The sequence below is a fragment of the Corvus cornix genome, chromosome 7 (assembly GCF_000738735.6).
Source record: "Corvus cornix cornix isolate S_Up_H32 chromosome 7, ASM73873v5, whole genome shotgun sequence".
NCBI lineage: Eukaryota > Metazoa > Chordata > Aves > Passeriformes > Corvidae > Corvus > Corvus cornix.
In genome coordinates, this window is record NC_046337.1 from 37,058,135 (window position 1) to 37,083,724 (window position 25,590).

The 25,590-nt window shown below is 43.5% G+C and overlaps 2 protein-coding genes across 22 annotated transcripts in view; both read right to left on the minus strand.

The window, feature by feature from the left end:
• Positions 1-148: 148 nt before the first annotated feature.
• RBM44 (RNA binding motif protein 44) lies at positions 149-9,407 on the minus strand. Of its 4 annotated transcripts, none has more exons than XM_019290921.3 (13): positions 9,312-9,407; positions 7,240-8,079; positions 7,076-7,125; positions 6,348-6,524; positions 5,809-5,983; positions 5,697-5,722; positions 4,731-4,821; positions 4,360-4,444; positions 3,865-3,996; positions 3,129-3,202; positions 2,167-2,297; positions 1,911-2,057; positions 149-870 (listed from the first exon to the last, which is right to left on the minus strand). In XM_019290921.3, exons 2-12 carry the CDS (start codon positions 7,987-7,989, stop codon positions 1,916-1,918), a joined length of 1,833 nt encoding a protein of 610 aa, XP_019146466.3. In that variant the 5' UTR covers positions 7,990-8,079; positions 9,312-9,407; the 3' UTR covers positions 149-870; positions 1,911-1,915. The 4 variants fall into 4 exon arrangements, with proteins under 4 accessions (XP_019146466.3, XP_019146464.3, XP_019146465.3 ...); XM_019290919.3 differs by having other exon boundaries at positions 7,076-7,128; XM_019290920.3 differs by having other exon boundaries at positions 7,076-7,128; positions 7,240-8,083.
• Positions 9,408-10,794: 1,387 nt separating this feature from the next.
• LRRFIP1 (LRR binding FLII interacting protein 1) overlaps positions 10,795-25,590 on the minus strand; it is a 103,288-nt gene continuing 88,492 nt past the window's right edge. For 12 of the 18 annotated variants that reach the window (XM_039554572.1, XM_039554569.1, XM_039554571.1 and 9 more), the window contains 2 exons: positions 24,036-25,574; positions 21,586-23,963 (listed from right to left, as the gene is read on the minus strand). In XM_039554572.1, coding sequence (XP_039410506.1) covers positions 22,978-23,963; positions 24,036-25,574 — 2,525 coding nt within the window. In that variant the 3' untranslated portion in view covers positions 21,586-22,977. Of the gene's footprint in view, positions 13,623-15,134; positions 15,240-15,858; positions 15,939-16,367; positions 16,486-17,436; positions 21,509-21,585; positions 23,964-24,035; positions 25,575-25,590 lie in introns of those variants that run through there. The other 6 variants (XM_039554581.1, XM_039554577.1, XM_039554578.1 and 3 more) reach the window with 3 other exon arrangements.

Below are 25,590 nucleotides of genomic sequence, written 5' to 3' on the forward strand. Positions count from 1 at the left end.
GGAAAGCACGGAGAAGTCCTTCCTCACGCGCTTTCCTTAGCCCCGCTTCTATCTCCTCCGAGGGAATTTCTCCCTAGCTAAAAAATCCTACCTTCCCCTTTCTAGTGTTGAACATACACATGCAACGCACTTTTAAGGAGAAAAGAAATGTTTTGTGGTTTTCACTTTTTATTTTTTAACCGAGTGTAACATCGTTCCCGAGTTCCTACAGCTCCACCTGCAGCTCGTTCCCGAGCTGTGCCTGAGCAGCAGAGCCTGCCCGGGCCCCTCAGGTGCTCTGCATCAGGACACGCCCGTGAGAGCAGGAGAGCACTCCGCCTGCAGCGAGGGCACTGCCCCACAAATCGGTTCTCTCGCACTTGAAGTCAGCTCTCCCTTTCAAAAGGAGATCAATAAAACAGAAAATGTGAAGGAACACCACAGTGTGCTAACTCGAGTCCTTCACATCGTGCACACTTTGCTTTCCCAAGAGGAAAAGAACAGCTCGAAGGCCAGAGAGCCAGTTCTTCCTAAACGATTAACACCTTGCAGAAGTGTTAATAGTTTAGAAAGAACTACAGAGCCAAAGTCGGGGAACAGAAACAACAACAGCTGTTGGTAAGCAGAGCAAAGACGTGGCAAAGCAAAGCCTGGGGCTGCTTTCATGCTTTCCATCACAGTCCAGGACACCAAAGCTGAGGCCTCACCTGCAGCACCAGGACCAAGGGCACAGCACAAAGCCAGGGCTCTGACAGCAGCTCTGCCACGAGCAGAGGGAACAGGAGAGGTGTGAAAACAGCACAACATTGGCCCAACGTTTTTGAAGAACAAATTTTAACCTTTGCTGACAGTAAACAAGGCTGCTCTTTCCAGCAGCAATTGCAGCAGGATCTAGAAAGAAGTACAACAAAGAGACTGAGTTAGTAGAGCTGAGCTTTGAACAGAATCTCCTTCTCTTAAATGTATTACATACTTGTTCCTTACTGTGGAAAGATGAGGATTCTTTTTCTCCCCATTACTTACTAATGACTTGGCTATTTCACACCTCCCTCATGATGGAAGTAAAAATTATTCTAAGTCATCATCTCCCTCACAAAGCAACAAGAAAAAAATACTGTAATAGGAACACTTAGGACTGCAGAGCCCACACACCATTTAAAAACCAAATAATCACTCCATAAGGAAAGCACAACACATTTCGAGGCTGTTAAAACCTTACTGACTGAAAATGCCTCCAAGCGTAAGATTTTATTTTTGGGGGGATGAGTTTCTGTTCCTATCTGTGGTCCTGTGAAAGTCAGACCGTTGATTAATATGAAGATTTTTCCTTTTTGGAGCAAACCTGGTAGTGGGCACTGCTAGGAGGTACCTAAAGCAAGCCGAGCACCAAGCTGAGCACCGAGCTGAGCAGACCAAAACAAGGATGGATAGACAGACACATCCCTGGAGTTCTGGGCTGTGGTTTCAGCATGTTCAGCTTGCTGCAGACTCCTGCAGTGCCACACGATCGTGCACAGAGATCAGTGTGAGAACACTACAAGACAATCTGATTCTGTCTGATTTCTAGTCCAGAGCTGGCCCTCAGACACCAGACAGAAATCATCCATGTTTGGAACCAGAACTGAGCCCGTGCTGGGATTTCTTTACGGAAGGCTACACAAGGCCTGGCCGTTAGGTGTCAGCTTTGTACCAAACATGTGCCAACGCCCTCCACCAAGTCCATCAGTGAAGCAGTTCAGTAATTAACCAGCACACCAAGTCTTAGAGAGTGCACAGAGCCAACCCTTTTACAGCTCCCAGTCCTTAGAAATCAGTGCTCCAGCGGATTCACCCTGGTACCTCCTGCAGGGCTTTAGGCTAAGTTAACCTACTCAGGCTATAGAGCTACACAAACTCAGGTGGGTTTATTCCCCTGCAGGCTGGAATCTCACCTTTTTCATTGCTTCTCCTGCCTACAACAGTGCATCCATTTCCTCAGAATGGCAGAGGCCTCTTCCTCAATAGAACTGATGGCCATGCCACTCAGGACACCTTTGTGGTTTTTCCTCACCTCCTGCACAGCGTCCACAATTCTCTCTCTGTGGGAATTCAAGAAATAACTGTTTACTACATCACATTTTGTGCAACACATTTAGCACTTAGCTACCATGGATATTGGCTCCATAAAAAGAAATCCAAACATCTCACCTGTTAAACTCTGGATACCTTTCTTGAAGCCTCTTGATTAACTTGGTAAAGCTGCTCAAGTTCAGTGCATAAGGAGAAACAAATACACCACCTAAATTAATACAGGGACAAATGGAATCTTCTCCAGGATCCTAGAATTGCATCAAAGTAAGGACAACATGAAGGGGTTAAGTGTTGCACTCGTAACACAACATCTCTTTCCTACTAATAAGATCCTAGTCCCACAGAATGGTTTGGGTTGGAAGGCACCTTAAAGCTCATCTTATTCCTGCTACTTAAAATTAGATCCAATTACCATTTCCCAAAGGACCAGCATGTTTAAAGGGAAATCCCCAAAGACAGCAAATCTGTATGGTTTATGAGAGCAACACCAGCAATTGCTAAATTGCCCTTTACTCTCCAAGGCCCAAGATGAGCCAATACAAAACACTCTGTTTGTATATAGAGGTTTCTTAGATTTATGCTAAAAAATCCCAGAGTTTCTTTCCCATCCACTACCCCAGTATCTTTCCTGTATAAAACCACATGACATTTATGTTAAAAAAAAAAAAAAGGTGTTACAAGGTGAAAAATCTAGTGCAAATGGGTAAATTCCAAATTGTCCCAGGATTAAAAAAAAAACCAAAACAACCAGGTGGAATATCACAGTTTGATGCAGGGGCGAAAGAATGGTGTTTTCACTCTTCTGCCACATGCCAGAAATTTATTACCAATACATAAAACACATTTTCCTATCCTAACATAATTTTCTATGTATTAAATGTTATGAGACAAGAAGATTCAAGGCTCTTAGCCTGCCGTACAAAGGACTGTTAGTAATAATTACTCACATTTTGACTATCTCCAAGCAAAGAACGTGCCAACTCTTGACTTCAGATCAGGGCACTTAGTAGTAAATGTAGAGTATGAAAGAAGCCTTAAAGAGAAAAGGCATTCGTACTACAAATTAAGAACAGACCTACCTCAGACACTGAGTGTTTTGGGCCATCAACATGAACAGAAGAACGTTTATTCCCACTGTCCACTGTCTTGACTTCTAATAATAAAGGTAAGAAAGCAAAGAGTTACTAACTCTTCTTGAGCTAACATCTTCTCTGTAGATTTTGGAAAGCCTAGAGAGAAAACCTTAAAAGAAACTAAGGGAAAGAAGAGAATCTTGTAACAGCAAACGAGTGTCCTGAGAAGCACAACAGTTCAGTTTGGGAAATCTCTTTTCCCTGAGTGTTTCCTGAGATTTGAAGAGGCAGAGGAAGAGCTCTGAAGTAAAAGGTACCAGTGCTGAAGGCTGGTACAGAAAGGCCCCCAAGCTCTCTGCCTTCAGCACGCTGGGCCTTCTCACCAGACCCATCACTGTGACCCAAGTCTCCAAACACAAACCATTTCCATTTAACTCTCAAGAGTCCAGCACGGGAAGGAAGCAGAAAGAGGAGGAGGAGGAGAATAAAAGGAAGATTTCCACCTATGTGATTAGCTGGGAATTTACCAATTAGAGTTTAAGCACTGGAGGGGAAGTTTTCAAGGAAAAACATGGATGGATGAAAACAGCTGAGTATCTACAAGGATTCACTGCTAGTGAATGAGAAAGTAAGTCTGAAAACCAGCTGGCTTTTTTTCCAAGTTTACTTGGAAACAAGGAATGGACTACTCCAATAATAAACACCATTATTTGGTGTATCAGCTTAAACCACACGACTTTACCTCTTGAATCAATTGAGTCTTGTTTTCCTGGTTGCTTTTTCGTTTCTTTGCACATTACTGAAATATCTGCCACTGACAAGTCTTCCTTTGCATCAGACCAGTACTCACTCCCTTCCTCATCTTTCACACAGCCTTGGCAGTTGGGATAAAATTCCGTGTGTTAAAATTCAAACCATGGTATGATGCTACATAAATGAGTACCCAATTTCTGTGCTGAAGAGGATTCCAGCTACCTACATCTCTTGGAACTACCTTTCAAAGAGGTGATACTTACTAGTTTGGAATTCTAATTTAAATAGAATTTTTTAAAAGATGTTAGTATAGAACTCTCTATTATTACTTATCAATAAATTTTGATAGCTCATATATAAGGATTCCATCACAGAAAAGACAGCTGTGTTACCATATATATGTTTTACACAGGGTTTGTCTTCTCACCCCCAAAACTTAGCTCACAAATAAAGAGATTATTTTTACTAGAAGCAGATCACTCACCACGTTCCAGAGCCTGAGCTTTAGGCTGTTCTTCCCATGTCTCAGGGGAAGCACTTGGCTGATCACCATCATTCTGTGACTTGTCCTAAAAACACCATTCAGTTACATCACAGCACTCCCACCTGATTGTAAGTTATTTTTCAGAATATCAGCCCATGAAGCAGGTGAATTTAATGAAGTTAACCTGCTGATCAACTTCAAGAACCCCCAAGTTGTTTTATTTTGAAAGGGCAATTAAAACTGTGTAAATATGAGCTGCATTTGCCATTAGTGGCAGAGGATCCCAGGCTGAGAGCCCTGAAGACTCTGATCACATTTGCAGGTACCTAAAAGGAGAAAATGCTCCTTGACATTAACATCTCAAAACTCACCAGTGAAGAATTCCCCACCATATTAACAGAAATCCCCTTTTCTTGCACTTTTGATTCTTCAAAGTCAGCTTTCCCTTCACCTGAAAGATCACTAAAACACATCCAAGAATTTCATACCAAATATTGTACAACAATTCTAAGTTCTACAGTAGCTTAAATATTTCCAAAAGCTCACAGTGAAATAACCATACTTAATAAACCTTGGCTTTTAAAATTATGTCTCAATAGCTTTCTGTGTGATGTTCTGATGCATTCCTTACAATCTGAAATATTTGTGCAACTTTTACTCATTATTTACAAAACAAAAACTAATTGCCTTTACTTTTTCTTGGTTAACTTTATTTATGCTTAACAGGAAATTTCAAACAGTCTCTAGCAGTTTACCCAGCTCAGTAAGAACTTACTGCCAAATTTGTTTTTATCTCCACTTACAGAAAGTCACTGGACATGCTTCCTGAGCATGTGGTATCATGGATCTGCCTGAAATACTAAGTTATTTTTCTATCATTCTTCATAGCTGAATGATAATCTAAGCAGAACAGCTTAATATTATCTCTTAATATTATCTATATGCTTAATATTATCTCTGCTGGCAGCAAAGTCTTTTTGGGTTTTTGTGGTTTGGGGGTTTTTTTTTTGGTTGGTTTTTAAGACAGATACCATTGTTATGACTGGAGACAAAGATTTTTAGTAGTGAAAGCAGGGAACCAGGAAAATGACCTGCACGTCGAAAACTTTTGCTATGAAGATAGTAAAGACACTCCCTAGTTTGCATACTAGAACACTACAGAGGAAAAATGCCCTTAAAATAAAATCATTGTACCCACAGGGCAATACTCATCTTTCAACTAAACAGCCTGGAACAACAAGATACATCCTGAAATAAAGAACTTCTAAGTTTAACATCTTATAAACTCATTCCTCATTTAACTTAGTTAAGTACAACAACAAATGAAAGCTACTTACTCAGAGTAAAGGCTCTTTCTGAAAAACTGTCAAAAAAAAAGGAGAAAGATGTACCTGAATTTTGTGAAGGTAACAATTTATATTTAAAAACATGAAACAATTAAGAAATTACCTTGGAGGGGGCATACAGGGAAGAGACTGGGGGAAACTTCAGCTCAACTGACAGTGGTGGAAGTTCATTTAAAGGTATGCCCATATTTATTTCCATTCTCATATTGCTGTAATTATTGTCCAGCTCATCCAAAACCAACAGGAGAGATGAATGTAACTCAGTCTTTTCCTCACATCTAAAATATGGGTAAGAGAACAACATCAACTTAGACAGACATTTCATTGATTTTACTGCTTCTGGAAATGCCCAAGGATTCTACAAGGTTTAAAGATTCCTCTATGTTATACCACAACACGAATTAACAACTATACTGTGCATCACTTGGGTTTCATTCCTGGGAAAAAAAAGCTGGATTTTGGGACTGTGAATGCCACAAAAAAAAAAATATTAAGGCTGGAAGTAAGACTTGGAGGTCCTCTTGGGGACCACTAATTATAAACACTCCTAGAAGCTACAGATAGAATCTACCAGTACCATTTAGCATTTTTTGCCTGATAACCAGTTATCCATTTAATTTAAAAGGACATTAAAGTACGTGCCTCCCAAAATATGTGTTTTCCTCCAAAGCTAGCTCATAAACCTTCCAGCAGTGCTGGTAGCACATCTCATAATGGACGGCCAGGAGCTGCAGCTCTGCTTCAGTCGCTCTCTGCAGGATGTGTTGACAGCAGCTTGAAGCAGAATTCTTCCTGGTTTGCTTGTTGGGATGTTCTGGCCTTTAAAATAATAACAACAATAACAGAATATTGAATCCAGGATTTTAAGATTTTGTTTACGTTCATGGTGTTTTATTGTGAAGCAAGGAGCTTGTCAGAAGCCATTTCTGGTATTATCTAAGGAAAATCCTATTTAGCCTACAATAACAATTTACAGCAGCATTACAGTCAGTTTTACTTGAGACAGGGGAACTGCACAAGCACCATAATAATTTCTATCAAAAAAGTGAAGCCTTAAGAACAAAAAGAAACTTAGCAACACTTTGCATCTGCAAATGCACTTTTTTTGTTTTCACAGCCATTGAATAGTTTAGTTGGAAAGGATCTCTGGAGGTCTGCAACTGCAGAACGAGGCTGGTTTGGTCTTTGTTCAACTTCAGGAGGTCTTCAGCTGACTCTTCTCACCTGTCCAGGTCCCTGCAGCAGAAACTGCAGCCCATCAAGCTTTTAATACCATCAATTTTGCCAAGCCACAGACAACCTTTCCATCATAAAAAAACCCCTCTTATCCAGAATCTCAAATTCCAAACTAAGAACAACTCCTGACCCACCTGTTGGTGCCTGCCTTCCAGTCACGGATAAACAGATGATCTTTTGATTCCTGCTTTTCCAAAAAAAAAAGTAAAAAGTTACAGATTAACAACCATGCAAACAAGTTAAAGTTAAAAGGAGTTCTACCAAACAGGTTTGGTGGCCCCTGTTTTGTTCCAATTACCTGAATGTGCGAGCTCTGAGCTCTGAAGGACTGTTTTGTCTTGGAAGCAGCATCCACGAAGGTTTGACCCAGCCATCCCAGGGGCTGAGTTTTGTTCATCATCGTTACTTCTGTGTTAACTGCTCTGGAGCAGAGACAAACCTGGGCACTGCTGCTTCTGCTCACTGGGGAGCCAGCTCTGCCACCAGAGCCGGCCTGCACAACCACAGAGACACTGGGAACACTCTTCAGGCCCTCACGATGCTCCGGCTTCCCAGCGCTGCAGCTTCCACCAGGGGATTTCCCTGCAGCTTCCATGCCAGCATCAGGATTCTTGCTAGGGAGGATTTCAGAGACTGGGAACTGGCTTTCAGCATCCTCTGCAGTGCTGTCAACACCGCGTGTGTGCACCGCAGGTTTTTCACAGCTGCTGAAATCGGAGGACTCTGCATGCTTGTCAAGTTGGGCCTTTTCCCTGTGTAGCAGGAAAGGAATGTCTGGCTCCACTGCCACGCTGTGGATGGGTCTGTCGCTCTTTCCAGACTCTTCTTCCCTTGCAGTGATTTGGAGTGGCACCTTGTCACCCATCAGTGGCATGTCCTTCACCTCCCCAATCTCCCTCTGCTCAGAAAACTCACTCGAGTTATTCTCATCCTCCTCATACTCCTCGTGAGCACTGAGATACTCCAGCTGGGAGTCTTCAACTAAATCTTCATCCAGATAGGAGGTCTGAGTGAAGCAACTCCTTTTGCTGCCCTTTTCCACTTCCATGGCACCAACACGCTCTCCTCCTCCTCCTCAGAAGGAATCCACACAATTCACTTCCACTGCAACCTCTCAAAGTCGCTGGTTTGGCTCGTCCTACCTTAATAAAAATTAAGAGAAGCTCAAGATGCTCTATGGTATACAAAAGGACAAAAAGATACATTAAATTAACCATCCTTTTTTCACCTACTGCATGGTACTGGAGCAGTTAGGAATTCTACAGCACATTCCTAAAGAAATCCCAAGAGCTCATTTATCCCTGTTGATACACAGTCAGCTGTTTACATCATACAGTACACAAAGTGGTCAAATAAAGGTTACTTATGTCAAGGAAGAGGTGAACTTCGAGCTCTGTGCCTCCCAAAAAACTAAAAACCCCTTAGGTGTTGGAAATTAAAGTATATTCCTCTTAATTCTGGGGAAGCAAGAAAAAACTGTTACCAAGGACAAAACCCTAAGAAAACCTGAGAATCTTTACAACCAGAAAGTCGTAAAGGAACACAAGAAGGTCATTTAGCAATAGAAGGAAGCTGGACAATTCACCAGACCAAAGCAGTACACCTGCTCTGAACTTACAGCAAACCCAGTTTAGTAACAAACACCAACAAAAAGCAAAGAAGTGTGTAGGGATGGAAGATGCTCTTTGTGAAGCTTGTTTCTTAGGAATACTGTCAATTCTCCTCTGCCTTCCCTCAGAAGCTTCTAACGAAGAAAGGAATACATAAAATCATTACCCGTATTTCTCAATTACGTCTGCTTTCCAAACTACTTAAATAACACATCCCAACTTTAGTCACTGTCTCTGACAGCCCTTCCCCGGGGGGACACTAAGGATTAATATTCGAATGTTCAAATATTCAAACCTTCCACTATCCCAGGTTGCTCCAAGCTCCATCCAACCTGGTCTTGAACATTTCCAAGGTTTAGTTATACCCTTCTACAATCACTTTTGCCTCAAAAACGTTGTCTTTTTTTACTACGTTGTATTTACCTTCACCCCCTAATTGAAGCTTTGAGCAGCTCCGTGGAATTAAAAGTCGAACGCTGCCAAAGCACATCCCAGATGCCTGTACAAAATCTCATCACTGTTATCACAGAGAAGTGGCTTTTCTCCCTCACTTTTCCCTTGAGAACAAGAACCGGAACACCTCCACGTCCCAGGTAAGTTACAACAACCTTCCTGTCGCTACTTGTGACACAACCAAACGCTGAACCACAGCCGAGCCCGTCCCCGCTGCAGCGCTGGCTGAGGGCGGGGGAGCCTTCAGGGCAGCCCAGTGCTCCCGCTCGCCCAGGGGGAGCCCTCAGGCGGGGGAACGACGTCTCACCGCAGCTCCAGGGCAGGCTGAGGCACGGTCCCGCTGCCCGGACGAAGCTCCCGGCCCCGCTAGCGCAGCCCCGGGCCCGCGCCGCGCCCGCTCCCGTGACCGACTGCCCGCGTCCCACACGCGGCTCATTGGCTGCGGCGGGCAGCGCTCCGACGCCTGATTGGCCGGCGCGGAGCCCGCTCTCGCCGCGCGCGGCTCCTCCCCCTTCCCCTCAGAGTCGGTGCCGCCATTTTCTCCCAGAATCGGTACCGCCGTATCTCCTCAAAGGTGGTGCCGCCGTGTCCCCTCAGTGTCGGTGTCGCCATATCCCCTCAGAATCGGTACCGCCGTGTCCCCTCACGGTCCCTTCCCTCCCCTCACGGCTCTCCCGCCGCTGAGCACTGAGAGACCGAAGCGCATCCGGCGGGGAGGGAGCGCAGCAGCCCTTGTACGGCTACTCCAGAATCACAGACTATCCTGAGCTGCGAGGGACCCACAAGGATCATTGAGTCCAACCCCTGGACCTGCAGAGACACCCCAACAATCCCACCCTGTGCCTGAGAGCATTGTCCAAACTCTGGCAGCTCCTTGAACTCTGCTTTGGGGCCGTGACCATTCCCTGGGGAGCCTGATCAGTGCCCAACCACCCTCTGGGGGAAGAACTTTTCCTAATACCCACCTCAAACCTCCTCTGGCACATATTAAAACCTACCTGAAAGTTTTCAGCCTGAAAGCGCGCACGCTACAGGAGCGGAGGTAAACACAGGCACCTACCTGCCACACAGGTATATGTTACTTGTGCAAGGGGCTCTGCTTCTTCCTTTAAACACGTATGTATAGAGGTTGGAATAGAGTGTGTAAAACACTCAGCTGCCTACAACGAACCTCCAACCGCATGCGATGGTTTAGAGCATCTAAAGCCAAGACGAGCAGTGCCTTAGTCCCTTTCATGTAAGTGACCACTCTGGCAACACATCAGGGCAAGAGGACATTTAATACTAAAATAACATATTTTTGATGATCCAAGCTGCCTCCTGTTGTGATGGAGACTTTGTGCTGTGAAGGATTCTTCCAGGGAAAGCTACTTTGTGGGTTACCTCTGTGTTCACCATAAATAAAAGTGGAGAATTAATCCAGTTAGGAACAGCCTTCAGATTTCTCCTGATGGGAGGCTGTCTCTGTACTCCCCAACTGCACCTGGCCATTAAAATGTCAAAATTTGGAGGTGCAGGTGCACCCTGCCACTAAAAATGTTGATATCTGGAGGTGTATGTGCAGCCTGCCATTAAAAATGTTGATGTTTGGAGGTATGTCTCACACCAGCGCCCTCAGCCACACAAGCCCCTGAATTTGTACATTTCCCAACCAGTGTTGCTCATGTTTGGTGTGATCCTGCAGCAACGCGTTGAAAAGGAAAACGAGCTGCTACACCCGTATCACCCAAAAAGTCTGTATTTTCCAAGAGAATTTGTACTGGTAACAACAGCATGGACAGACCACTCCATAAAAACTACCCAAACAAGTGACATTTTATTGGCGAGTTCTGCTCATAATGAATTTCCTTTTCCACGCTCACATCTCCTAACAGAGCAATTGGGGAAAAAAAAACCAAACCAAAACAAAAACATTTTGGGTAACATTCCATTTGCAAACGATAAAAGCCATTTAACATTTGAAAATAAAACAGAGGGTAGCAAATTGAAACAGAAGCTATAGGAAAACCTATCCTGGTTCCCCCAGGAGCTGTTCCTCGCCCGGCTGCCGCCACCTCGGTCCCGCTCTCAGGGTACCAAGGTGCTCTCATTTGGAGCTCAAATAAAAGGATTGGGACATGTGCTATTCTTACCATTCAAAGCCCTGTTGTTGTACATTCTTCACAGAAAAACATAGAACAGTTTGCAGTAAACCAACCAGTTCTTTTTCTTCCCTTATTCTAACGCTAAGTCATACTGGAAGTCAGGGGAGAGGGGTGGAAAATGTGGCTTCAACATTCACCTACTTTATCACACACAAAGGTTTCTACTAAGAGCATATCCAGGTTGAAATACACATCTGATTTCCGTCATGAGGTTAATGCTTATGGGGTGCGAGATGAAATCTACTTCGAAATGATAAACACATCCCTTTTTGATGAACAAAGTGTTGTTTTTTGCCTTTTGGACCAAGACTTGGTTGCTGGGTTGTTTCTCCTGAACCTTGCCAGGAGAGGCGGCTTTCACTGCTGCCACAAATGAAAAGATGACTGGTGGCAATCACGCACCTTACCATTGGTAAGGTGTTGTATTTAGCACGTTTGTTTGCGTTCTGAAAATCCCTTAGCTTGTTTTTTAGGCCCCGGAGGCTTTGTACACCAGAAATTACACAAGTCAAGCACAGCAAATTGTAAATTGGTATCCACAGCCATTTTGAGGTATTCCACAAGAAACCTGGCTCTGCACCTGAATGTTCCTCTCAAAAACAATTTAAAAAAAAATGAACCCAAAGCCCTAACTGGAGTGGAAATTTAATTTTAAAAGATTCCTTCCATCCCCATGTTTCACCACATTTCATCAACAAGGACATACTTAATTTGCCAGGGGCACAAAAAAAAAGCCTTCTTCATCCTTTTCCTGGAATAATAATTTCAGTACTTCATTCCTAGATTTCCTTGTGCACTTGGAAGAGATGAAGACGAGGGTGTTGTTTTCTAGCCAAACCAGAGAAACACATTCAGACAGTGGTTTTGGTTTATTTAATTTGTGAAGGTGCTCGAGGAAGATACCAGCGATCCCCTTGCGTTGAGAATAGCAGCGGTTCCTACTCTAACCTCCCATCTGCGAGGAACAGGCTGAGGAAAGACCTGGATCGCAGGGTCTGAAGACCAAGTTAGGAAGAAATGTGATCTCCTGGGTCTAGATTTGGCTTGGTAGAACCTCTTGAGGCAGTCAAGGTTGCTCCCATGGAACAGCAGATGCTGCTTCATCACGTGAGCAGATCCCAAAGGGACTGGCTTTCCTGTTAGGGCTGATGTGGGATGGGCAGCTTTATTCCTCAGGCAGCTGCTGCTCTCCTTTGAGTAGTACATTCAGAATGAGTTCCAATAAACCAGAGCTGTAGTGCCAGTCGTGTGCCATCTCTACACACACAAGAATCGTCTGCAACATCTTAATTGGTTACTCTGCTCTGCATGAGAAGTGGAAAACCTTCGCAATGATCTCAGAAGGAAATAACTCGCTACTTCTGTAGTTGTAGAAAACCCATAGGCAGTAATATTTTCTAAAGTGCTTCTTTACTTATCAGTTGCTCTTTTAAAAATCAGACTTGTATTTTGTAGCGGCATCGTTTTCTATTAGGTCACGAACCAGTAGATAGTTTCTGATGTAAAAAACCCATTACATACTTTGTTTAAGCAAATGACACTTGCTTTGATAAATGCACCAAAGAGAGTGATCTGAGTGCAAACCCCACCATTTCTGAAAACACGGCCTTATGCTGGTTTATTAATGCAACCTTACATCCTTTAAAAGTCATTTACTTCAACTCCAAGAGTAGGGATTAAATAATACAAATAAAAATTGAAGATGCAATCAAGCTATTGCCTATTTACCCTGAAATAAAAGAGTCTCACGATTCTACTGGTGCAAAAATCCCTCCAAACACATTTGTTTTATTGGCAAAGTCATTTAAGGTCACTTTTGCTTCCAAGACCATCTTCTTCCATGGTTTCCACTGAAGGAGTTTTGCTTTGTAATGGCTTGTGGTTCCACAGTGATTTGTAAATGAAAAACCTACTATGAATAACTCTACTGTAGTCACTAAATTACAGATACTGTCATGAGCAAAGTCCCAAACTTACAGTGTTTGTTTTAAAATTTTCAGCAAGACACAAAATTCCAGTCAAAGTGTTTTCTTTGAGTGCCATTTTAAATGGCAATAAATGGCTGCTGTGCCCTCTGGATGGAGAATTCCATGTGCTTCTTATGTATTGTACTTCGAATGTCCCCAGAGCTCGGTGTGGAAGGGCTCCTGCGGGCACAGCCACTTGGATCAGCTCCTCCTATGGATGTAGTGCAGCAGGCTTGGATCTGCGCAGGGAGACCCTGGCTGGGAGGCACGGAGCAGATGTTGGGGTGGCCTGATCTCAGAAGGCAATGACACGAAGTGTCCCGGGCAGCAGGACACAGAAGCAGCTGCGACGTCGTTCCGGTTCCAAGTAGTGGTGGTTCCCGTGGGAGGGGGTGGCTATTGCTGGGACAGCAGAGCGCTCCGGTTGGCCTTCATCTTCTCCAGCCGCTTCACCAGGTGGCCATTGCTGACCTCCAGCTCTTCGGTTTTATCCAGTGCTGAACGAAGCTGAAGGAAGGAAGCAAGCAGAAAAAAACCCTGTAACTGTCACCGTGTTATCCCTTTCCAAAGGCAAAGCAAGTTACCAACTCTAACTGACCATATCAACTTGAAGCATAAAGCAGTTGGAAATTCCTTTAGCAGAGTTAAACTGCTTTGAAGGTCACACACACACACAGGTATTTAAGCACACTACCAAGAACCCAGGGTCTTTACAGAAAGTTGAACAAAGAAGGCCAAGTTAAGAAGAAATGTGGTCTCCCAAGCCTGGATTTGAATGTGTCCAACGGAGGGTGACAAGGCTGGTGAAAGGCTTGGAACACAAGCCCTACAGAGGAATGACTGAGGGAGCTGGGGTTGTTTAGCCTGGAGAAAAGAAGACTCAGAGGTGACCTTATCACTCTCTACAACTCCCTGAAAGGTGGTTGTAGTCAGGTGGGGATTGGTCTCTTTTTCCAGGAAACAACTGACAGAACAAGAGGACAGAGTCTCAAAGCTGCGCCAAGGGAAATTTAGGCTGGATGTCAGGAGGAGTTTTTTTCACTGAAAGAGTGATAAAGCTTTGGCATCATCTGCCTGGGGAGGTAGTGGAGTCACTGTCCCTGGATGTGTTTAAAAAAAACCTGGATGTGGCACTCTGTGCCACGGTTTAGTTGAGGTGTTAGGGCATGGGTTGAACTCGGTGACCTTGAAGGTCTCTTCCAACCCAGTCATTCTGTCATTCTGTGATTTGGCTTGATAGAAGCATGTGTTTTGAGGCAGTCAGCACGAACTGACTGCTTGTGATTTGGCTTGATAGAAGCATGTGTTTTGAGGCAGTCAGCATGAACAGAAGGCTACTCCTGTGGAACAGGAGATGCTGCTTCACAGAATTTCCCTCAATCCAGAGGCACGAGGCTCTGGGTGATGTACACCTGTCTCACTGCTCAGCTTTTATGTTTCTGGTTCCCAGAACTATATCCACAGCTGTCACTTGGAGCCTCAGTTTCCTGTAAAACCCACCACGGGGTTGGGGTAGGGAAAGAGAGGTGGACTGCACAGAGCAATATTTACAGGCAGCAAAGCACAAGGAGTATTTAGAGCAAGCAAGGAGCCACACTGAATAAAAAAAAAAGAAACGCCTCAGGAGGCAGTGTGAGAGAAGCTGATAAAGGTATTGAGGCTCTAAGAGACACAGGCATGGACAGAGTCTGCGGACAGCCACACTACCCCAAACAGGCGTGAACAGATTGGCAGAGCAAGAAAAACAGGATCACAAAGAACAACTCGCATCCCTTTAGCAAGTCACTTCAGGAAGGAATGGTGAAAAGGCAGTGGGAGCTCACAGCCATGACTGTTACTCCAGTTTGAGTGCTGCAAGTTTGGTTGCACTTTTAGAAGGAGTAACTAAAGCAATAAAAAAAATTAGATGCTTATTCCTTGCTGTGTCAAGAAGGGTGGTTCCTCCTCTAGAACACCCCGGAGAGGCAGGTTTCCCCACATGGAGCGAGCTGACCTGTGACAGCTTGCAGGTGGAGTTACCTCTCTCTGCAGTTTGCGTTTCTCTGCCTTCAGTTCGTCTTCTACTCGCTCAGCATTTTCAGCAGCAGTTTTGTATCGGGCTACCTGGCCTTCCAGTCGTATTACCTGAGGGGAAGGCAAAGGCTGGGATTAGAAGCTGTACCAAGAAGTTACTCTGAAGCTTTACTCTTCCACAAGTACTCAAGGAATAACCAGAGAGATGCTGACTCCTCTTTGATAAAACAAAGGCACATTTTCAGGGAATAAAAACCATACACCAAGGAAGCCTGGCAACAGTAACTTACTCCCAACCTTTTACACATATCCCTATCTAATATGCTTCCAGCAACAAAAAATACAGTCCACTGACTAAATTTCTCTTAGCAAGAGCATTGCTGATGCACTCTGGACAAGAGCAAACAATCAAAATGGAACAGCTGTGTATAAAACCCATCTCTACCACATCACATGCTGGGACCCATTTAAAACTTGCTGATAGCTAGGCATAAGGAAGTGTTCTGCAGAGTTCATCAGGTACTTCTGTCTTTGAACATTCTTCCTTCAGTACAGAGGAGTAATATATTCCTTCTTCCCCATACATAAATGTCATCGTAGCCCTCGTGCTCCAACACTCCCATGTCTCTTTTTAAGAGAAAAATCACAATTTCATTTATCATTTATCAAAATACACTTTCTCTTTGTATTCTCACCATGCCTGAACAAACAGAACAAGCCAAAAACTTACATTCTGCTCCAATGCTGTTATCTCTTGCTCAGACTTTGCTAGTTTAAATTTGAGATCACTGATCTGTCTGTTGGCATCTCCTAAAAGAATTGCAGATTTATCAGAGATGTCAGAACAAGTGTGAACAGTTTCTAACAAGTCTGTCATAAAATTTCCATGCATCAGGGATCTCCATGGGGCAGCAGGAGAGTAGTTCTCTCAGTAAGTGCCCAGCAGAGAGGCACCATTCCCAGTCCTGCCTGATTCCCTGACAACCACTCTGAAGGCAGATTAATCTGAACTCACCCCAGCTCTCCTGAGGAGCAATAACAGAGATGTCCAACTGCAATCTTAAACAAAGGCTCCTAATTCCCTCACCTCTGTAGAGGTGCATGGCTGCTCCCAGGCTGAAGCTCCCTTGGAACTGAAGGCTCATTCTTACTCAGAGCCATGTGGTTATTATTGTACGGATACATTTTCTCACTCACATGCAGGGCACGAAATTCTCTTAAAATCAAAATACAGCTCACTTTGGAGGTCAATCATGTGCATATCTGTCCCGTTTTCCAGAACTTCATCTTCTGACTGGGTATTTTCCATCTTGCCATTCCTTTGCTTTTCTTCCAGTTGTCCCTTCAATTTTTTAATCTGAAGGACACAAAACAGTTACTAAAATCACCAAGGGAAATTATCGCTCAAATTCACTCCAGTATTATAAAACTATTATAATACATAATATATAATAAATTATTATATTATAAAAATATAATAGAAATAACATATCTAAGTAATTATATATGTTTTAAACCTAAATTGAAAAAACCCTTTTGTTACAAAATAACATCCTAGAAACTCTTTTGGCAAATGACTCGTGGTATTTTACACATCAGTGCTTATGTACAAGTTCAGGACCAAAACAATGAGTGAAAGATGACTGGTTTATTAGAAAAGCCATAAATCTTCTGCAGGCACATTGATGTAAAACATTCTTAAGAACTCCCAAAGCTGTGTTTGGTTGTGTGCAAGTCTCAAGGCCAAGGTCATTGAGCATAAATGAAAGCACAGAGTGTCCTGCAGGGCAACAGACCAGCTGAAGTTTTTTGAATAAGCTTTATAGCCACTATGGAATACCATGGTACCAGCAATAATTCCTTTAATTGCTCTTTACCCATCTGCAATTCCTCCAACATATTTTTCCAAATGGCGCATTACCCACAGACTCAGCAAAGGGGAGGGCTTACTCTTGGAAAGAAAGTTTGCTTCTACAGTTTCTGAGCCATGCCTGTTTTTCCCTTGGGCTTGGCCAGTCTGAAGGGTTATTATTCAGAAGTGGCCCTGCAGAGGAAGTTTCAGGTGGCCGAGGACACTGAACGTGACAGCTTGGTGCACGCACACTGTGTTGTATCTTCCATGTATCCTGAGCTAACCCACAGGAGAAATGTTTTGGAGGAAGAATAGAGTGGCCAGCAAGGCAGCTGGAGCAACCAGACAGCAGCACTGCTGCTCTACCCCTTGTGTTGGGGGTTATTTTCATTTTCTTAATCCTTTGCTGTTGTTATTAATGATTTGGTAAGAGAATTTCACTTCCCCTGTGCTTACCTGGTCTAGCAAGGACTCCCGTTCATCAATGAGCTTTTTCAGCCTGTCTGGAAGAGAAAAGGGAGAGTTCAGCGCTGATTGATGGCGCGGCAATCAGGGAGCGCATCTGAGACACGTGACTGAACCGTTAAGGTTAGTGATCTACTGATGGGGGGAGTTAGGGCACGTACCACAGGACACGAGGCCCAGACAGGGCTGGCAGGGGGCTGCAGCCAGGGGAGTTATGTCATTCTCACAGAACATGCTTGTCCCGCCAGTAGCAGCAGCCAGCTGCATGCAAAGAGGCTAATCTTCTACGTTAGGTTAGCATGCAAGAACTCTAGGGTCAAGCACAACTGCAACACAAAATCTCACAAATCTTGACAGTTTAATACAATGACAATACTGTAAACACCTATAATCACAGCTAAGCACATTCTCAGCACTTTAACTCTTCCCCAGTGACATTTTATCTCCAATATTATGACCAGAAAAACATTTGCCCATTAAATTATTTGTGTTTCGAACGCAGCAGTCTGGTAAAACTCTCTTTTCTCTTCATTGTCAATTCTCCAGGTCAAGCATCAAGAGGCAATGGACAATCTGCACCAACTTCTGTGCTACACGTGGACTTGGAAGTGCTACAGATCAGCACATGGGTATGTGCAGCCTTCATTAATAAAGTGCACTCTACAGAATGAGACAACTGGAAAAGAGAACTACAACCAAGTAATTTTTTCCTTCCCCATTAAGGGCTGCAAAACGTGAAAGCATTTTAGCAGGTGTTCACACATGTTTTTACCACCCAAATGACCTCATGAATTAGCAAGCTCAGTTTTTTCAGGTACACCTCAGGCAGGAGTACACTGGAACATCACATTCAAATACACTCATTAGAAGAGGATCTGTTGACCTCAGCTGGGTCTCACTGCAGGTTTATTCAGCTGTCCTCCCTTGCCAGCAGTGCAGAGCCCTGGCTGTTCAGAGCTCAACTCCACAGCTGAGGTCTGGCCTGCTGATTAAATGGTTAAAATCCAAAGGTCACTCAAGAAAAAGATTTGTTTGTAAACTTTAGGAAAGCAAGATAAATGACACATAAGAGCCTGGTGGGCTTTTATCAGGTAAATTCTGTTGAAAGGCAAACTTAAATATTTTTGAAGAGCTTTAAAAATACCATTTCTTCTTTGCTGACAACTCCTGAACAGGCCAAAGTCTTGTGGTTCTCCCTTTTTTCTTGTTAGCACATGCACTTAAAGGGAATCACAAGTCTGTATTGAACCAAATCACAGGGAAAACTGGTTTCCCAGTGGAAGTTCCTCTGTACAGCAGACATGTAGAGTCCATTAACGTGGTATGTCATTCCCCTCCTGGGTACACACACTCCCATACAGTCCCATTCCAGAGCGTGGAATAAAACCTTTACCTTGGCTTCTGATGCAATACCCAAATACAGATCTTAGCGTGACATCCCAGGTCAGCAGATCTATGGATTAATTTTGAACCTCCTGAAGTCCTATCCTTTTGTTGTTTTTCATCCATTTGTAACACACCCAACATTGTTACACCTGAGCACTGATACGAAAAAAACCAAAAAAACCCAAACCACTTTTTTTGTAAATACCACCCGTAACCAAAATGTACAAGTATAAACCCCTTCAAAACAGTAAAACAATTTCACAGATCTGTATGGGAAGGAAATAAAACTTAAGAAAGAAATTCTGCAAAAGATGAAGGATATGGAAGAAAAATAAAGGTCAATGAAGAAAGCAAGAACAGCAAACAGGTTGGAGATGCTTGGACTCAAGAGATTGTGTTGGGATTCACAGGTCAGCAAAGACTGAGAAATGGATTTCCAAGGACTGGAAAGAGAATGAGGACTGGTGCAGCAGGAAACCTTTAGGCCACTACAAAATTAGCCCAAACTGACTGACTGCAAAGGGGCCAAGTAACACACTTTGATCGCGAAAATAGTTTAGTTGTGACTTTCACTAACACAACCACTGCTGTGGGGTGAAATCTGCCTGCCTGAAGAAAGGACACTTCTTCCAGCTTCCAGTGAGGAAGCACACCGGCCTTCCCAAACCCCTTTCCCTGCAAAAAGGATGCATTTTGGGATGAACCTTCAAGTCTGATCTCACCCTCAGTTCTCTCTGCCCTCATTATGGACATCTGTGCACCCCATTGGGACATGCTGACAGCAAGACTTACCAGATCAGGGAAAAATTAATTTGCTAAAAAATTGCCATTCACATAGAGAAGTTTTCTGCCTGTAGAGATGAGGGTCTCTTGGGTTTCACTTATCTTAAACCCCCACATTAACACAGAAAACTTACTCTGCAGGGTCACCTTAATTTTGCATTTAGGAGGCCTTTTTCCAACAAATCAAGGATCTGAGGACCTTGGGAACAGGTGAGCAGAAAAGAACAATCTACTCAATCAGGACAGGAAGCAGCTAATTAAAATTCTCATCTGTAACAATCATTAGCCTTATTCCACATACAAAGATACTACAGTGAATAATTAGAGTGTGACATTCACCTCACTTAACTTTGGAAATGTGATTCCAGGGTACTCACTGCACCAGTTCATGGCCTACACATGCCAAGGAGTTTAACAGAGGACTGAGGAGGAGATGGGGCCTGTGAGGGAGCAGGACACAGAGGGGTGAGGATGGTGCTGACCACTGTCTTCTGCCATGGTTTCTAAGTCCAGTGACTGTTCCCACTGCCTTGGCATTGCAGGTGACTCAAGGCATTGCTTACTCAGAGGCTGCTCCAGTGGCACCAAACATTCCCAAATCAGCCACAGACCCTCTTTCCACTTGGAGGGGAGCATGGGATGGGAAGCAGCTGGTTTTAACTGGCTGATTTACATGATGTGTGGCCCAGGAAGAAACTAACCCTGATGTCAATGAAAGGGGTAAACTGCTCTTGGAGGATGAAAAGGCATCCCATGAAATCCCAGCCCCAAGCAGCTATTCAGAACAGCCTGCAACAATCCAACTCTCAGAGCAGGCTGGGCAGTACTCCTTCTCCAGATCTGTCCATTTATTTTGGATGATGAGAAAATGCCTTCCTGTCTTTCTCAGAAGAGGGGCACTGCCAGGGACAGCACAGGATTTGGAAGACACCAGCTTGCAGTACAATTTTGAGGGAGACAGGAGGACTCTTCTTCTCTATAGTAAAGAAGATACTGACCAAGACCTTTTCACTGTTTTTTCCCCTTTTTTACCAAGTACGTTTCTTGAGATACTGCTTTTGAAAGCATTTCAGGCTAGCTCTGAATTCAGATATGCACAAACCTGGGCTACAGGATTTATGTGCCACTAGGTGATGACCAAAAAACCCAGTGAGCATTTGGGGTTATTCTGGAAGACAAAGGTTTCATCCTTGGGTCACATACTCATTTTCGACATTCCAGGATGGATTTCTGGCACACCAGCTACTCTGCACTGCCTCTCCTCGTTCTTGCTCCCAGTTACACTGGGATTGGGATCAAAACCGGTACATGGACAGGTAAGATTGCAGGTGTTTCTGCTCCTGTGACTTGTCTTTAAGAAGGAATTCTCTTAAAAACGCTTTGTTTTCTGAAGTGGAAAAACTAGTTAAAATCAGAAATGAACTCATAAGAAACACAGGATATAATGGCATGTGCTGAATTTCACCCTGGTAGATCCATCCACAGTACAGGTGAAGCCTGGTAAGAACACTTAATCATCTGTTTAAGTCTATTTAACAGTTAAAACCTACTTCCAACATTAAACCATATATTACTGTTGAGAGTATAGCAGAGACAAATCTTTAAATAAACACTGCTACATGCTAATAAGAAATGCTTATAAGATCTATGACTTTTTGGATTAGCATTTAGTGTAACCCCTTAGGAACAGCTGCCAATACTTACAGAAACCATGGTGGATCTGCTGTTAAGTTGGAGAGAAGCCACAAGAAAGGAGTTACAGGGTTACAGACCTGTTAGTGCTCTACAGTTAAGGTGCCATCACATATTCAAGGTGCTCAAACCCCGAGGCTGCCCAGTCCTAGGGAGATGGCTCTTGTAGCTACGTAGCACAAGGCAATAAATTGAGCAAAAGCTGCAGAAAAATGGTGTTGAAATGATACAGGTTTAATTAACTACTTATGCAGGTTTAGAAACAGTGCTCTGGACAGGTACTTTAAAGTATAAAATACGTTTATTTAAATTATATACAGCAGTACATTTTGATATACATCTTCAAATTTTGCAGTCTGTCTGTGCTCTGACAACTTTGTAACATCAACACAAATACAGCCTTCCACAGCCCACACCCCCCATCGATTTACATTCCCTTGGGACATTCATTGCTTAACACTTTAAATGAATATTTATATATTCATGCAAAACATGCTCTTCCTCCCAAGCACTGGCAGAGCTGCAAGAAGAAATACAGCAAGGGAGTCCAAGAGCCTAATTTATGCCAGCAATTCAAAGCAATCCAGCTTTTCCAAAAGGCACAGGGGGGCTAGTACACAAAACAACAGTCGTCTTTGGTCTGATATCTAGCAAGAGTTAAGACATACCAAGTTACCTTCTTTCCAGAAGGGAAGAGGTAAGACTTGTTTCAGAGATAAAAACATTCTTTCAGAATCAGAATTTGCAAAAAAATATAATGCAGTAAGAAAATGCAATTTTAAGCAAAAATCTTCTTGGAAAAATAGGTATTTTATATATTCATATGTAGACAGTACTTGATAGCAAACTTAAGCACACATTACAGTGTGTATTGACACTTTCTCTGGAAAAAATAAAAACCCCATGTGAGACATGGTGTAAAAGGCCTATTGTGGTGCAAAGTGCCTAGATGAAGTAAACATGTATATATTTATTCCTTTCAGCAAACGAAGACCTGTATGTTGCACTTTCTCCAAACTGCATATTGCTCTTCCAAAGTGCTCAGACTAAGCAGATTCACAGTGATCTAACTATATTTTGGAATATGACCATATAAGAAGTAACACAAAGTGGAATGAAAATATCTTTTCTTTTCATATTAAAAAAAAAGATTCGTTCATAGGCTTTAATCATTCTGAAAGAAGTTTCGCCATCACTGTGGCTGATTTGCTGAGTTCCTTCATGAAGTGTTAATGTACTTGCTATAGATCTAAGTACAAGCAAGCATAATGTGCATAAGTTCACAAAGGCCAAATGTACATTCAAGATATTGATCAACGAGGCTAGAATAAAAAAAATCCTATAGAAATTCCCCAGGAGCAGCTATCCACACTAGAGGTACTTTAATTGCATGATAGTTTGAACAGGCAATTTGTGAAGCTTCCTCAGTAGGTGATAAGCTTTCAACCTGAGACACAGCAAAACCAAACCCAGTCACGATTTCTCGTGGCTGGGTACGACAGTGAATAACTTAATACTTGCATCATTACCACATACACGTTTTTATGCTGAGTTACCTACAAAGAAAAAGCTCTGAGAGTATTCCAAGGTCTGATGTCTTGTGCAAAGTGCATGTTTGTGTCCTGGGACTGGTCACAGGGCACGAACTCGTGTAGGTTTGAGATTCTGAACTCAGGAGATTGTACAGTCATCTCTGGATCTACCCTTACTCTTTCTACCAGCCTGCAAATCCTCCCTGCTTTCAGCCCTCTTAATGCCAGCACTTTGCAAATCCTGTTCCAAAACATCTTGATCCTGTAATTTCTCCACTTTACTAGAATCTGATACTTTGATTTCCTCTTCCTCCACATCAGCCTCCTTATCAGTTTTCCCCAACGCTTCCCCTTGTAAGCACCATGTTTCTTCGGGCTCATCTTTTTTATGCTGCAAGACTTCACCTTCGGTCAAGGCATCTTTGGTTTCCATTTTGTCTGTTCCCTCTCCCGCTTTGTCCGTGTGGGCAGTTTTTCCAACAGCACCATTTGCTCCATCACTCTCTTCTCCCTGTGTATCAGCTTTCTCTCCATCACATTTTTCATTAGATTCTAATATTTGATTTGACTCGTCATCAAAATCAAATGCATCACCATCATCTTCCAGGCTTTCCTCTGCTTGGTCCTCCAATTCCACTTGTTCACTAATGTTTTCACCCTGCACAGGCTTCTGTGCCAGGTAATTATTTGCACCTTCCTCCAATTTAACTTGTTCACTAACATTTTCATCTTGCACAGGCTTCTGTGCCAGGGAACTATTTGCACCTTCCTCCAATTTAACTTGTTCACTAACATTTTCATCTTGCACAGGCTTCTGTGCCAGGGAACTATTTGCACCTTCCTCCAATTTAACTTGTTCACTAACATTTTCATCTTGCACAGGCTTCTGTGCCAGGGAATTATTTGCACCTTCCTCCAATTTAACTTGTTCACTAACATTTTCATCTTGCACAGGCTTCTGTGCCAGGGAATTATTTGCACCTTCCTCCAATTTAACTTGTTCACTAACATTTTCATCTTGCACAGGCTTCTGTGCCAGGGAATTATTTGCACCTTCCTCCAATTTAACTTGTTCACTAACATTTTCATCTTGCACAGGCTTCTGTGCCAGGGAATTATTTGCACCTTCCTCCAATTTAACTTGTTCACTAACATTTTCATCTTGCACAGGCTTCTGTGCCAGGGAGTTATTTGCACCTTCCTCAGAAGCAAATTCCCCACCAGGGTGGTCTGCAAGCTCTACCTCTTGCTCATTTTCTTTCCGTATTTCTTTACTGGCTTTGCTTTCAGTAGTTACAGTAACACCTACAGCTGACTCCTCTTCAGATTCACCTTCTACCTGTTTAACCACCTTCTGCACTTCACCTTCTAAAGGAACGTTTTTCTCTCCTTCTGTACCACCTGCTGTTTCTTCACTACACTGACTTGTTTGAATTTCTACCTTTGGATTCAAATCTTCTACACATTCGGTCCTACTTTCCTTTCCTTCCCCAGCCTCATCCCCTGTATCTGATTCTGACTCGTTAATTTTCTCATCTAAAGGACTCAGGTCTAAATGGGTTTCTGGAATGGTCACCTCTCTCACAAGCTCCGTGCCTGGCTGTGCCTGCTGCAGCTCACTTCCCTTTCCCTCAGGAATGCAGTCTCCTGCCTCCACAGATGCCACACCTTGCTCGCCTGTTTCAGTAGAACCTGAACACTCCTCCAGCTCTTCCATTAATTCTTCCTTCTGTCCATCCTTCTCAGCTGTAGAACTTTCATCTTCAGTTTTACCTTCTGTACTTGGTTCCTCTGGTGATGCTGAAGGACTGTCCTCTGAAGAAGCTGGTTGGATGAATGCCTGATGTTCTCCGCCTTCCTTTTCAAGTGACTCTGCTGGGACATCCCTTTCATGTGACTCTGTCCCCTCTAAACCCACAGACTCAGTCTCCCTTGGCTGACCCTGAACTGTGTTCTCAACCTCATCTTCTTCAGTTCTGTCACCTGCTGTTTTATCACTTCTTCCATCAGTGCAGTCAACAAACTTTTCCTCATTTGCAACCTTGTTGTCAGCACTTTCTTCTGAGTGCTGGGGCTCCTCTGGAGTGGAACTCTCCACATTTCCCTCTTCCCTAAGCAAGCCTGCCACTGCTCCCTCAGGTAGCCCTGCCTGGTTAGAAACCAACTCACTGCTCTCACTTGTACTGTCAGATTCTTCATCCATTTCATTATCACTCAGGGCATGGCTGCTTTTAAGATCCTCTTGTTCTTCCTGCTTGAGTGTGGCTTCTCCCAGGTCCTGCTCTGTACCTGAGTCACAAAGCATTTCCTGAGGAGTCTCAAAAATCTGGTGGTCTTGCAGAGAGCCCAGCTCCGAGTTCTCGTCTGTCCTTGTACTCAAGTCATGGTGTTCAGCCTCTGTACTCTCAGGCTGCTGGACTGCTGTGCCCAGGGACTCTGTGACCTTTCTCAAGCCATCTGTGTCACTATCACTATTTGAAGAAGTGCTCCCTGACACAGGTTCTGTGAGGCTTTGAGCTGGCTCTGCAAACCTACTCTCTGGTAACATCACTGTTGGCAGGGTGTCCCGTTCTTCAACCATTTGTTCTGCCTTTGCATTTTCAGCAGCATGCAATGTCTGTACTTCCTCCTCCTCAGACTCCTCTTTGTGTTCCTCATGCTCAGTATTCTGCAAGATTTCTCTTTTCCCCACATCCTCCAAAATCTCATTTTTCATCTCCACTTCATTGGCTTTGCCTAAAAGACCATTGAG